Genomic DNA, 14976 nt, shown 5'->3' on the forward strand with positions numbered 1-14976 from the left:
CCCACAGTCCAGCCGTGAAGGAAGCTGCAGGATCAATGGGCCGCTGTTAAGACACACGTAATGCTGGTGTTCTCACTGGAAAGGACAAAGAGGTTCCTCCAGACTTCATCAGAGCAACACCACAATCGAGCATAAGAGCCAAACCAAACAGTACAAATGATATTTTTTCCTGATCCAGAAATCAGGTGACTATTCCATGTATGGGTCAGACAGCAAGGGAGAGAACTTCCACAGCCACAGGCAGCTGCCTGCTTGGATTTCAGAGGGAGGAGTTGAACCAACAAGTGCCAGTCGCAGGATATTTCCCTGTACAATGCAGGTGTCAAAATATTCTGCCTACACTTAAACTGCAGCCTATAAATTCAGTCATTTGCTTTTCATGTGACAATTCAGTAAACCAAGCCCAAGTCCCAGGCGAAGCATTTGGGGCCGAGGAACTCCCCGTTAGACCAGGCAGCAGCTCCCCAGCCCAGAGAGCAGCTTGGACAAACAGCCAGAAGTCACCATCTGATGGTGCCATCTGCTGACCGGGGTTTCCTTTCTCACTCTGCTCACCGCTTTCGTTCTGTGCTGCCTGGACTAAAGGGTGGCCCAAACCCAAGCCCCATAGTGCCCGCCTGACAAAGGAGAGCCGTGTCTGGGACTGGAGGTTTTTTGGTCTATCCCACAGATCCTCACACGTGTTCATGAAATCTGTGTGGCACCTTTTCCAGCTTGGAAAGGCTGAGCTTCTGAGGAAACGCTTCCTAGAGGCCAGAGCACCTTGGGTTTGTATCACTTGCAAGAAAAAAATCCCATGCTGTTTTTCACGTTTTTCATTTTTCCATAAAACCATCCGGGTGTAAGAGGCTGCTCTGTCTCACAAAGCACCAGCCTCACTGCCAGCAAGTGTTGCATCTCACCGAGTAATTTCTCATGGAACAAAAGATTCATTTTCTCTCACATAATGTTATGGACATATGTGTGTGTTTACATTTCAATGAAATATTCCATAGAATATTAGCTTGCTGAATTGCTGGGCTAGAAAATTCAGTCTGAAATTAATCTCTGGTGAGATGAACCAAACAGCAAGATACCGTTTGGTTCTATTATAATTCGTCGGGTTTTATCTTTTTTAAGCCCTTCATTTTTTTCCTCTGGTGCTTCAAGCTCTCCTCACTCTCAAGCAGCAGGGCTGGCACGGAACTGCAGCTATTAATAGTAGCTGTTATCAGAGTATTTTGTGATAGCCACACCTAGCACTTATCAGAAAACCCTATCTGCAGTGATTGATTTCCCCAGACAATTAACAATGTTAGCACTTCTATCCAGCAAAGCGCATGAGGAATAGGAAGGAACACTGCACTCAGTGGAGAGGTAACTGGTGAAAAGAACTTCAGCAGGTGCTGAGCAAAGCCGAGGCAGAGCCACGAGGAGGAGCTCACATCCTGCCCTACTCAGCAGTGAGCCAGGAGGCCCCCTGGGAAGGATGAAGTGCAGCAGTTCGTCATTACGGGACACTCTCACACGAAACAAACAGTAACCGATTGTTCCTTCGGGTTTCTCCCCGGGCAGTGTAACTCATTTGTCCAGCTCTCCGAGCCCACCGCTCGGAAAGTAACAGTGCCAAGGAAGAACTCAGGAAAGAGCTGAGCCCTCGGCTGCTCTAGAGAAAGGCAGCTGCCTCGTTGCCTTGCCCATGCCCACTCGCTTTCCTGCCTCTTCCCAAAGCTTCTTACTCTATCCTGTCCCTCGGCTCAAACCCCATAAGCCCACTGGGCAGCATGGGGACACTTCACCATTGACCACCTCCCTAAGAGCAGGAGGAACAGGAAAACCTTTGCAGAAGCCAGACTTGCCCGTTCTGCATTCGATAGAAGACACTTGACAGCATGGTACTGAAACTTTTGAGGAGCCCTGTTTTGGCATGATTGCCAGGCCAACGCAGGGCTGGTGGCTTTAAATAAGGACTTGAATTTTTCAAGTGTTGTTACACTCTCATATTCTAAATATCTTCTGTAGCTAAATATTTAAATATGTTAATAGTATCAACACTAGTGACAGCCAGAAATCCCTTCATTGCTATCTATTTCAACAAGAACATTGAAATATGACTGCACCTCAAATAATGAAACAAATCAGTAGAAAGGATTGTCAAGTCCCTAATCTTCATGTATTTCACCTGGAAATGGACAGCTGAAGGGAATAGCTGGGCCTGCCTCACTTTGGACTGGAGTTTTAGACAAGTGGCAGAGGATGGCTAATTAACTCCTCATGTCTCATCCAGGCTGAAGCTGTTGGGTATGTTAATGACAGCCTGATAGGACACGCTGTGTTTCAGGATTCACAGGCAGTTGTAATTCTAAAGCCTGAGAATTACAACAGAAATACAGCACTCAGAGAGACTCAACCCTGCGCCAGCTCTGCACTTATTCTGGGAAGGATGATAACTTTTCTCTTCATAGGCAGGAAAATATAATATATTAACTACAGGGTTAGAAAAACGTCTGAGGCAGAGCAGATCTTGTTCCACACCTACAGTTTTTAGCCACACCTCACTATTATAATATGAAAAGAAAAAGAAAAAAAAAAAAAAGCCAAAACAACCAAAAGGAAAGGAAAGCAATCCGGTATGTGGCTGTGATTCCAAATAACAACAAGAGCGTGTGCAGGCTAATAAATGCTTCAGAGTTGACCAAGAGGAAGCACGTTTCATGATGACACAATCTTGTTGCTGTAGTCATTCATCGAAGGGAAACTCCCACAGGAAAAGGCATAAAGCCGCTTAGGGAAGGCTACGAAGCTGCTCAGTGCTAGGCAGTCAAACATTGGGTTAGATTCACAACAGAGCTAAACATGGGTACCAGCCAAGGCCCTTTCCAGTTTTTTTCTGGGTCCCTCAGGGGTAGTTCAGGGTGTGGTTTGGCCCAGCAAGGACCTTCTTACAGACCTTCAAGTGCAGATGGTGGTGCCAGCAGCACACACACCTCCTTCTCCTCTGCCAGACCCCTCTGGCTGGCGACAGGAGGAGGGGCACCCTGGGGAGGCTTCGGCGAGAACCATGGGGAAAGCATCTTCCTGGGTGGGAATGAGAAACAGACCATGCAAAACCTGAATGACCGTTTGGCTGCCTACCTGGACAAGGTCCGCGCCCTAGAAGCAGCTAACGCTCAGCTGGAAAGCTGCATCCTAGAGTGGCACAAGACAAAGTCTCACGGAAAGAGGCATGACTTCAACCAATACGAGCAAAACGTCACTGACATGCAAAGACAGGTAAGTCAGAGCTGTGAGTGACTATGTCATTCTGTGCTCTTTTAAGGAATCTGGGTACTCATCTATGCTGATGGTTTTCTTTTTAAAAAGTTACATAAAACCTTTGAAATGTTAGAAATACTAATGGAAGTGGTTACGGGACCTGAGCATAAACATTCTCTGTGCTCATAAGGAGGAGAATGGGGACCAGAAAGAAAGGCTGGCAGGAGAGACGGGGGATTCTGCAAAGCCTGGCAGTATAAAGAGATCCGCGTGCTGCCAGGCGTTCGTCTCTGTACATGAAACTGTGGTTTGAGGAACTATGTCTGGCTGGATTTGGTCTTTCTGACTGCACATGTACTCAAGCAATTACAAAGCAGGCAAGCAGAGAAGACTGCTGCTTTCATGCAGGCTCTCTTCAGACATACTGTTGCGTTTCAGTTCTTTGATTCCTGTGGTAGCAGACAATGAAACTACAGGAGTTCTGGGTCCAATGAGCTTATGTAATCAGATGGAAAAATACTTCATTGTAATTAAGAAAATAGCAGTGACAAATTCCTTGTGGATGCTTTCACTGTAATTAAAAGGAGAATTTCTGGTTCCTGCCAGTAGTTAATATTAACGTTCAACAGTAACTCTTTCAATCTCCCAAACTCACGTGTCTTCAAATTTAAGCATAATATTAATGTGTATTCATAATGAACATACTTAGCACTGTAACAATCTGTGTGACTAATCAGAGTAATTAACTTTACACAGCTATATGGGGCAAAACCCAAAGCTATTCCAAACGCAATGTTGTCGTTTCCCCTCCACTTTTAGAGCACAGTCACTTGGCGAGTGGCTCTCAAGACCCTGAGAAAGTTTTTTCATAAGGGCTTGGAAATGGCATTATCCCTCATCTTTGCCGATTGAGGCCAGGGACTCAATCAAACTGCCTGCTGCCAGTGAAATGTGTGGCCTCCAGGCAGAAGAGGAGGCACCCCGACCACAGACAGTGTGCAAGGAGAGCCAGAGCTGTCCTCACCTGGCTCTGCTTTCAGGATAAAGACAGGTCATCGTCTCCAGACCTAGCGCCTGAGCACTTCTTTAACTGATCCAGAGATGGAAACTTGTTCATCAAGAACATAAATGTGTTCACATTGATTTGGAATTAATAAATCAGAAAGATTTAGGAAGACAGTAAGAACACAATGCTGACTGGGGGAGAGCCCTCATTTTTGAATCTTTCGCACCCAAACATCTTACTTCTCCTGCTCACAGTAACCACGTGGTGACTGGTGCAGGCACCAGCAGACTGCTGTCTGTCCCTGCCAGGCCCTTCCCCTCTGGGGTGCACATGGGGGGAAGCTCTCAAAGGATTATTTACAGGCAACACGGCAGTGATTTAACCCAGAATTTTTACTTTCTCTATGCATCATTGCAATTAGCACCATGACTGCCACTAAAATGAGTGAAAATAAAGCATCTAAATATTAACCATAATTAAATTAATTAGCCATTAATTTTAAAAGTGAAACTAATTTAGCACCTAAAATGAAATTTAGACAAAATTTAGGATCCTACATCCAATAACACAGAAAGTCTATGGTATACTGGCTGTCCAAACTTGAAGGCATGTAATGATTTGGGTTCTACACTTTGGAGCACACTCTCCCCTGGGTGCCTGCGTTCTGGACGAACATGCCAGACGGAGCCACAGGCAGCCTTGCTCCAGCCTGACCCAATACAAAGTAAAACAGCACCAGTACTCCAGGCAAATGTCTCATTCAAACATCTTGTACCACTAAACAAACTGACCTACAGAGCATTCAGGGTGACAGGATCAATGCTGTTGGACAAAGGACACAGAGGTGCTGAGGAAGAAGTAAGGCACGGGAAGCCTCCTTGAAAAATCTCTATTTTGAGAAGGAATTTGGGCGTATTTCATACATAATAATGTCTGAGTTCTGAATTAAGTTATCAGTAAGTTTGTGGGTTGCTGGAGCAATGCACTGCACCCATATTTGTGCTGGCTGCAGTGGAGATTTCTGTCTAATTGCAAACAGGTAACTCCACAGTGGAAAGGTGCTGTGACTGGCCCAGCAAGCAGCAGTGTAGAGCAGCTGGCAGCACACAGACAAGTGTTCCAACTGCACAGGAAGGGCCACAAGGCATTTATATAAATGTGTTGTGGGGCTATCGAAGGGCACAAAGCTGAAGAACTCACGTTGCTTTCTCATTGCCTCACTACCTTCCATAGCAAAATCTGCCAGTCCCTACAGATGGACTCAAGAACTACTTCTATCTCTGACAACAAACTCCTGACAGCATCACACTAAGGGTATTTATTGTTCCACTTCTCAGCTTGATCATGTTCCAGGGCAGCATCCTAAGTGTGCTGCTAGTTGCTCAAAAACGCACTGTCCCTTAACAGATTAATTAAAACATCTCACAGGCACCTTCTTTTTCACTCTGAGAGGTACACTTTTGACACTTCAGGACACTTCTGTCATTTCCTTGTTTCCTGGTGATTCATTTAGGCATGGGAATTTTTTCTTCACGGTGCTGAGAGCTCTGTAACTGGCTAAGGATTGCTGTCCAGCCATCCCACACCTTGTTTTCCCAGGGAAGTGCTGAGTGAAGGCAGCTGTCGGAACTGCAGCCACGCTTCCCTTTCCTCTTTGTAAGAAATGGATCTGATGTCCCACAATTAGTAGTTCCTGCTAATTATGTATGAGTTCTTGCTTGAATTCTTTCTAAGTTTTTGAATGTAATACTGAGCTTTTCACACTCAGACCTACAGATAAAGCTATTCCTGTTAACAGGGACTGCCAAACTTTCCCGTGCATGCAAAGTACAACACGTGATGCACCTTTTAGGGCAGTTTTTGACATCCCAAAGCAAAGTCAGAAACATGAACTAATCACCCCACGCTGCTGCACGATGCAGTACAGGTCTAGCTCAAAAACTGCACAGACCATGGCAGCTGCATGCCAGTGTTGTTAAAACACCAACCCACGGCACTGCAGGCTGGAGCACACATGGACCTGAGGGTCCTGCTCAGGAGCTGCTGTTACCATCGCTACGTGTCAGCTCACAGCCCTCTTCAGGGAGGAGTTTATCCGTGGGCTTACCCCTTAGCTTGTCACAGAATCACAGAAATCGTTTCAGTTGGGAAAGACCTTTCAGGTCATCAAGTCTGACCATTAACCCAACACTACCAAGTTCACCACTACACCACGTTCCTCAGCACCTCATCTACACGCCTGTGATTAGTTCTGGCATTGTGACTGTACTCAGACACAGCTTAATGGTTCTTACTGAAATTAATCCTAAAGGCTGCTTTTCCAGCAGTGCTAAACAGAATCAAAATCAGCTCACAAAAAAAGGGGAAGAGGGTGATCGTTATTCTGTATTGTGTAATATAATTCATATCCTCTACCTGGCCAGGAATAAGATGATGACTCCTGCTTCATATCCAGAAAAGTAAGACAAGGAAAAAAGTAAGATTATGGACAAAAACTGCAGAAACATCTAAATGAATTAGGAAACTAAGCTTCTTTCATTCTCATGTACTCTCCTTAACATGAGAATTCTACTATTTAGATGCTTCCTACAAGCAGCAGGAAGCCAAAACCAGCACAGTTTATTCACCATCACCACATGGCAACCCTGAGTGTCCTGCTGGGTTCTCTGTTTTCCAGATTGAGGATGGGAAGATCACCAATGCCAGTATCCTTTTACAAATTGATAATGCTAACATGGCATCTGAAGACTTCAAGCTCAAGTAAGTAAGCTCTTCTTTGGTTTCCCAATTAAGTTTGAAAGAGGATTAAGCAAAACATTGCTTTTTCTTGATAATCCAATATGCAACTGATGTTACCAAGGTTTTCTTGTGATATTGGATAAATAAAATCAATGCAGAACAGAAAAAAGAAAAAATCTAAAAAAAACCCACCACCAAACCAGAAGGGATAAAAAGGATGTAAAACCCACAGATGATTGGTGAACAATCTTGAGTCACCTTGTTTATGATACTTGGCTCAGGTCCTGAAGAGCAGGTTTTACAGCAGACACTTGATACTTGTGACAAAAGACACTTAAAACTGTCATCTGGGAATACAAATTAACCCTTCTCTGCACTGTGCGTCCCTGGTCCAGCCCAAACCCATTTCCTGCACCTATCAGCTCCTCTCTCCAGCTCTGCAGGAAATACTCGTCCGTCAGAATCTGCTGCTTTGGAGTCTCCAAAGCTGGGCCACAGTGAATGGGCCAGTACTGCCTTGGCTACCAGCCTGCAGTTTCATTCTTCAGCCCATTTTTGAAAGATGTCAGATCTTTGCAAAGGAAAGGAATTTACATTTCTGTAAGTTAGACTTCTTAGGAATCATGGAGACTTGCCTTACTCCTTAAAAAGGGAACAGTGGAACTGCTTTGAGGGACCAGAATCATAGAAAGTCTGAGAGACTGAATGGACAAAAGTGAAGTTAAGGGACTGATCCTGAGGAGCACAAGTGCTCCACGTGCCCAAGGGAAGACAGAGCACAGCCCTCCTGCCTTTGGCTCACAACAGATGGCAAACTGCAAGAGGTTAGAGAGGAATGTTAGTAACTGGCTTCCATGACATTTCCCTCTTTTCTGAAGGATGGAAAAGTTATTATTTTGGAAAAAACACAGAAAGTATTGGTTGTTGATACTCTTTTCATATCTTTATTGGCAGATTTCTCAGGATCATATTCTCAAAGCTTTCACAACTTGGTGAAAGTTAAAATGGAAAAAGGAAAATGAAGGAAAGACAAATTATTTCATACCATATAGGAGGAGTTGTAAGGAAGAAAGAAAACCAGTAATGAAATCTATCCTATTTTTAAGACTATTCAAGAATACTCAAATAACATATTTTAGAAACAGGATTTGGTTTTTTGTTCTTTCTGGTTCCTTACTCAGAGGACTCCAGCCAGTTTACTTCTGTGTGCCACCACTCCCCCAGGAGCCCAGAAGCAGCCTGTTCTCAGCACGTGCTTTACTTCTCTTTCTCCACAGGTACGAAGCGGAGAAGGCTCGCAGGCAGGGGGTGCAGGTGGATGTTGAGAACCTACGTAAGGAACTTGATGGCCTGACCATTGTTACAACAGATCTGGAAATGGAAATTGAAGGTTTGAGAGAAGAGCACATCCTCAGGAGGAAAGACCATGAGGAGGTAGGAAACGTTCCACTTGGTAAAACCCTATCACACAAATCTCCACTGCCGTGTAATTAACTTTGCGTAAGAGCCACGATCTATAAATGGGATTGATGATTCAGAACCTAATCATGTCCAAAGAAGCCAAGCAGAGTCAGATGAGACACACAGTTTGTGTATTACCTTAGCAATTAAATTGGGATTTCAGAAAGGATAACAAATTGCTGTATTTTCTCCCCCTCTTTTTTAGCCACCTCCTCATCTGTCACACATAGCTAATAATAACTGACATATTTGACAGAAGTGTTCTCAGAAACACATAGCTATAAATACAGATTTCAAGTAAATAGGAAACATTACTGGTTGATGTTGAGTTTCACTCATCACAGACTTTTCCCTCAACTCCAGATATATCATTTCACAGAATCACAGAAGCATGGAGTGGTTAAGGTTGGAAGCCACCCCTCCAGCTCAAGCAGGGTCACCTTGAGAAGGCTGGCATGAACTAAACAGACCTTAAATTCTTGAAGGATCAAAATAAAAAAAAAAATGGTTGGTGAAATCAAGTAAAATTACCTATTCTTGCAAAATCCTGAGCACAATAATTACATAATACTTAATAACTGTCAAAATCACGCTGCTCTGAATTCTTCCAGAGCCATTCCACAGCAGCCTCTGTTACTCCTGCATATATAACACCACAGCTTGGTGACATGCTGTTTCCATTTCGCTTGATCCGATGATGTTTTCAGTTATTACCTAATGCAGAACCAAACACCCTACTCAGTCTCTGTTGGAGTATCAAAAAGGAGAACAGGAACACCAGGGTTACAGGCAGAAGGTGCAGCTGTCTTCAGCCGACCCCCTGCAGCCAAAGCTGCTCCTGCACAGCGAGGGTGACCCAGGCTTTGGAAGCAGGGTGGCCAACAGAGACATCCTTCTGTCCAGCTGCTCTGCAGTTTGGAGGCCGTGATGTCATACCCTGAAATGCTACTTTGCCTGGGTGCTTTTGAAAATGGTACCTGGCACATGAGATTGTGCTACACCAAAAGGAATGTTCCCATACCTGCTTGACTTGTCCTGTAATTATGTTGTTTACACGGTAATTATATGCTTTAATCCAATTATACCTTTAACAATTACATAGAACTTTTTACATTACTTTCCTGTAAACTTAGTTATAGTTCCATAAATATTAACATATAGGGTAAGAAAGATGAAATTGCTGTTAGATTTTCATCAAATTATTTGGGTTCCTAATAGAAAAATACATAAAAAAATGTTAGTGCTTCTCCATTCAGCATGTATCTCCCAGAAACACTAAAAGAAAAGATCTCACATGTTTTTTTACGGAGTTCTCTAGCACAGTTCTGCCACAGAAGCAGATTTAAGTCACTGGTTTAAGTCACATCTTAGTATTATTCATATATAAATTTTCCAAATAGTGGTAACTGAATATATATAACAATAAACCTTCCATAAGGAAAAAAAAAATCTTTGGGTTATTGTGAGAGGACAGAACTGAAAAAGACAAGCCAGGAATGAAAACTTTCCACTTTCATAAACAAGTTTGTTTGTTTCCTCTGCTAACATATGAATAGGATATGGAAGCAAATCGCTCATCACAAAACTTCAAAGTCAATGTGAAAGTAAATGCAGCACCTCCTGAAGACTTAGCCAAGATTCTAGCAGAAATAAGAGAAGATTATGAAGCCATAATTGAAAAGAATCGCCAGAGCCTGGACAGCTGGTACAAAGAACAGGTAACAGCTCTTTTCTGCTGGTTGCAAAGGTCCCTGTTGCTGTAAGTGACTGAGCAGAAGCAGAAAGCTTTTCTCCTGCTTGTCTCTGCAGAGCACAGCTATGACTCTGGCAGCAGCCCCTAACCCAGAGCTGATGCAGCGCAATGAGAACGAGATCAAGGACCTAACACGTACTTTGCAGTCCCTGGACATCGAGCTGCAGGCACAGATGAGTAAGGTATCTGCTGCAGACATCTCGGACCGGCCTCGGTTACTGCACAGACTGTAAGAAATTGCCATGGACCAATGCTTCATTTAAATCCACAGCCTAGTGGGACTTTACTGCAGTTATTAAAGTATCAGTGAAAACAGAATTTGGACCACACTTGACTTTGGCAGGACATGTAAAATAGGTTCAGCAACCACTGCCAAGAAGTGAAAAATTTATGTCTCTCCTTAGAACAGAACATGGGGAGAAGAAGAGATAAGATAGCTGATTTCATGAGCTAGAAAGGAAACCTGCCCAGGAAGACAGACAGTAATACAAACTGCATAGTGACAACCCCTGTTACAAGGTATGAAACATAACATCTGTGAAAAACACTGGTGGGGAATCCAAAAACATTACTCAGCTCTTGTGCAGGTTAAAGCTCACACCCCCATAACTTGGAAACTTTGGAGCAATTCTAGACAGTAAATACAGAACTGACAGAAGAGCCAGGAGTGACAGGGGCACAGCTCTTCAGCAGGCATACATTGCTCAGCCTCTGCCTCTCTGCACACATGACACGGCTTCATGCTTCTGCTGCCTTCACAGGAATAGTCATGCAAATGCATGTTTCAGTTACCACAGACTTAACTTTGCAATCTCCCAGCTAGAGACCGAATTTGCTGGCATTTCTCACTGTACCTACCACACAAAGAATAATCACAGTATTGGTATTGTCTGCCCTGCCAGAAACGCATGCTGGAGGACACCCTGGCTGACACTCGGCATTACTACGCTGCCGCGCTCCAGAACATGCAGCAGATCATCTCCAAATGTGAGGAAGAGCTGAGCCAGGTCCGTCGTGACATGAAGCAGCAAAATAACCAATACAAGGTTCTTCTTGGGATCAAAACCCGCCTGGAGAAGGAAATCTCCACGTACCGCCTGCTGCTGGAGGGGAATGTTGACGGGTAAGGCAAAGCTGCCCCGACTGGAACAGATGAGAAGAGAGTTCTCATATTTGGGTTATTTATTTGTTTGTTTGTTTATGCTTAATCAAAGCTTGTGAGCTCCATACTACATCAAGGGTTGGTATTTTAATGTGATGGAGCATAATAAAAAGCTTGGGCCACTTAGTACACAGAGAAACTTGTATCCATGTAATTTGGATTACCTAAATTAATGAAACTTTATTAAAAAAAAAACCAACTACATCCCCACAGCATGCTGATCTCAGCATAGGAAAAAAATGCCAGTTTAGCTCTTTTCTGGTCAGCCATCTGCAGTTCCAACCACCATCACACAAACTGTGTGATGTGTCCTTCTGTGTGAAGGGTGCTTTGGTTCCCGTCTCTGCCGTGTCTGAAATCCTCACACTCAGAAATCTTTAGTCCTCTGTTCTGTATTCTCTCACTTTATGTACAGAGTATGTCTTATTGATACAAATCAGAAAAAGGAAGATTAGCAGCCTTTGCAAGAGAAAATCTCAGGGAGGCAGGACAGAAATAATGCAACTGTCCACAGCAGGAGCGATAATCAGTGTAGCAAGGAACAGTCCCAGGTGAGAATATCTGTACCTAAGACTACCAAAGAGCAAAAGTTCTCGTGGTCTAAAACCACCATTCTTTCTTTTTATTTTTAATCTCTCTTCTTAGTGGCATGAGGTCTCCTTAGAATCAGTGAGAAGAAGGGGATGAAAAACTTCTTGAAATCAGTATAATCATTATTTTTTCTCTTTTATTATCTTCACAGGATAGCAAGAAAATCTGAATCAAAAGCTAAAGGTAAAAGTCCCTTATTTTGTCCTCTATAGTGGCTTTTAATTATTGTAATTTCCAATCAACTTTCAGTCAGACCAATTTTAACCTTACATGAATGAACTACGAAGGGATTGCAAGGCAGTTAATTCTCATGTAGCCCATATTTGAGAACAATTTCAGTGACTCATGGGTCTGGGGAAAGGCGGCACCTCTGAGCACACTCTGCCCACTCAGGGACTGTGTTCACACTGGCCTCTGGTCGCCCAACGCCGTGTCCAAAGCCCAGACTCCAGACTAAAACTTTCATGGTATATGAGGAGGCACAAAGACTCCATTTGGTGACTAAAACAGTGCTAGGGCTTGAGAGACAGCAGAAAATCTGCATGTCTGGAAACTCCTATTCTGGCATGAGCATGACCCACAGCCGTTTTGGATAACCTGCTCTGAAGCTGGATTTGCATTGCCTGGGATGTGGCCGCATTATTCATCTGCCCTGACCCGGCCGAGGCTCGGCTGACTCTCTGGCAGTGCATTTCACAGAGAGCAAGAGTAAGTGTTGACTTAAAGGGAAACATGTAAAGATAAATCAGCTGAGGACGTGGCTGGTAAATTACTGTAAACGAAGCTTTCCCTGCATCATCTTGTCTCAGCACTGCTTCTTGTCTAATTACCCTTTCTTTTTTCTCCCAGAACATGCCAGGCAGACCAACCGGAAGATCAAAGCCATTGTCCATGACAGTGTGGATGGGCAGGTGGTGTCCTCCACCATCAACGAGATCCACCAGCAAGAGTGAAGTGAAGAGTTCTGCTAACTTGTGGCTTTCCTGGCGCGCGAGCTCCGAGAACCCTCTGTGCAACTGCGCGCGGCGTGTTGGTCTCCCTGTGTGTCAACAGGGACACTAGAGTGAACTCTCTCCTAAAATGACTTGCAACCTAATAAACAAAGTGCCATACAGAGCTAGGTAGAGCTGATATTGTTAGTTTAAAGAGCTTTCTTTTAGTCATCAAACCACCAAAGAAAAGCTATTTGATGAAAATACTGGCTGAGCTGCTACCTTATGTATTGCACACATCTCACCGGGGCATGAATCTCCATCTATGATTCATTTATTGCTCTGAAAATTAACTATAATTTAAAGTGAATAATCTCTCCACTTTTCTCCTGGTCTTATATCTCCCATCATACACCTCACTGCAGCCAATAAATTCTTTTCCATTACCTGTTCTGGTCCCTGGAATTTCTGATTTTGCTTTCTCCTCCCTATGCACCAACCCAAAGTGGCTGTTACAGACAGAGGTCAAGGCTGCAAAAGCCTCATTGTTTCAGGAGGTATAAAAGTGGATGGACTCAAAAAAAGAAGAAAAGAGGGGACACAACTTAGAGGTGACATTTACATAAGCAAAACTATCAGACTTCTCTACAGAAACTTTTCAACGTCACTGTTTAAACCAGCATTATTAGTAGGATTCTTGTATACTTTACTAAAACACTCCCCATAGGAATGGTTCTTTATCCTTCAGCATTAGAGAAATTTTCTTTAACTGCCTTGACATGCTTTCCTTCAAAGGTTGGAAGTGCTTTTCTAAATATTCTCATTCTTTCTCAGTCACCCATTTAATTCAAAAAACCATTTCAGTTCTTTGCTTTCACATCAATGTTCATGGCTGCTGCTGACGGGTTCTGCAGTCAGGGCAGACTGGCACATCAGTGCCTTCCACCGAAAGGGGAGAGGCCCCAGCTCAGCCACATCCAAGCTCCTTCCCCTTTCTCACATCCGCCCAGCCACCGACCGAGCAGGAGACCCTAACAGCAAGAGGAGAAATTTCCAGGGATATGCAGAACTAAAAACTGAGCAAGAGAAAGAGAAATTTTATGAGGACTATTTAGACAAGGAACACTGTAAAGCAGAATGAAGAGAGACAAAGTGGAGTGTAATGAGTGTCTGCAGGGATTTGCATTCCAAAGTCAGTGTCTGCATATAAACCATTTGTTCCAGGCAGCCTCGTATTCCTGAGCAATATTGTCACTGTACTCTTTCATACCCACTCACACGGGGACTTCATAAAGGATTCCTGCTACCTGCTTCACTTTGAAATGAGGCTCACAAAAGACAGTGAAAATGTCAAACAGAATGCAGATTTAAAATAAACAAAGTCCATCTCCATGATACAATGTTTTCTCACTGGCATGTTTGGACCAGTTCACGATTCCCCATCGCCCCCCGCCCCCCAACTCTCCACCCTTGTTGCACAAAGAGATCCCAAAAGCACTGAATGGATTACCTAATGGTTTCTTTAAATTGGGTAAAACTTGTATTACAGGATTAGTAACTCTTGGCTAATTAACAATGTCCTTCCTTACAGCTTACCAGATCCAACAAGGCAGACCTGGTGTTTGTAGCATCTGGACAAAATGTGCCTAGGTCTTCCTGAACAATTTTCTGTGTTATTTCAAGCTATAATCACTTATCACATTTACAGATCATAGGCACATTGCTGTGACACAAATAATTTTTAAAACTTCAAACTATTTATAAATCAGAGGAAAGTATCTATGCTTTCTGCTAGGTTTTGAATGTGCTAAACTACAAGGGAAGAAGGAAAGAAATAATTGAAGAGCTTTATGGACACACCTCTCCTTATTTCACATTCCTGAGCGATGCACTGGCTTTACTCCTGCCCTGGTGCCCACTCGTGCGGGTGACAGATGCGGTCCCTGCGCTCCTGCCTCACAATCGGCGCTGGCACCAGCTCGGAGGCAGGAATTCCTGACCCACACCACGGCTCCAGTGGTCTGGACCCCCTCTGACAGCTGTGTCACTGCGTCCTGCAATGCTCAGACCAGTCCAGCTCACAGCACACCTCAGAGCT

At 43.8% G+C, this 14976-nt stretch overlaps 1 protein-coding gene across 1 annotated transcript; it reads left to right on the plus strand.

Moving 5' to 3' along the window:
* Positions 1-2696: 2696 nt before the first annotated feature.
* On the plus strand, positions 2697-12899 carry LOC103777849 (keratin, type I cytoskeletal 23-like). The gene is given in 9 exon segments (XM_008945411.1): positions 2697-2822; positions 2824-3252; positions 6918-7000; positions 8257-8413; positions 9997-10158; positions 10250-10375; positions 11096-11316; positions 12098-12129; positions 12796-12899. Coding segments are annotated over 9 exon segments (1440 nt in total).
* Positions 12900-14976: the final 2077 nt, after the last annotated feature.

The sequence above is a fragment of the Merops nubicus genome, unplaced genomic scaffold, assembly GCF_000691845.1.
Source record: "Merops nubicus isolate BGI_N331 unplaced genomic scaffold, ASM69184v1 scaffold45558, whole genome shotgun sequence".
Lineage (NCBI taxonomy): Eukaryota > Metazoa > Chordata > Aves > Coraciiformes > Meropidae > Merops > Merops nubicus.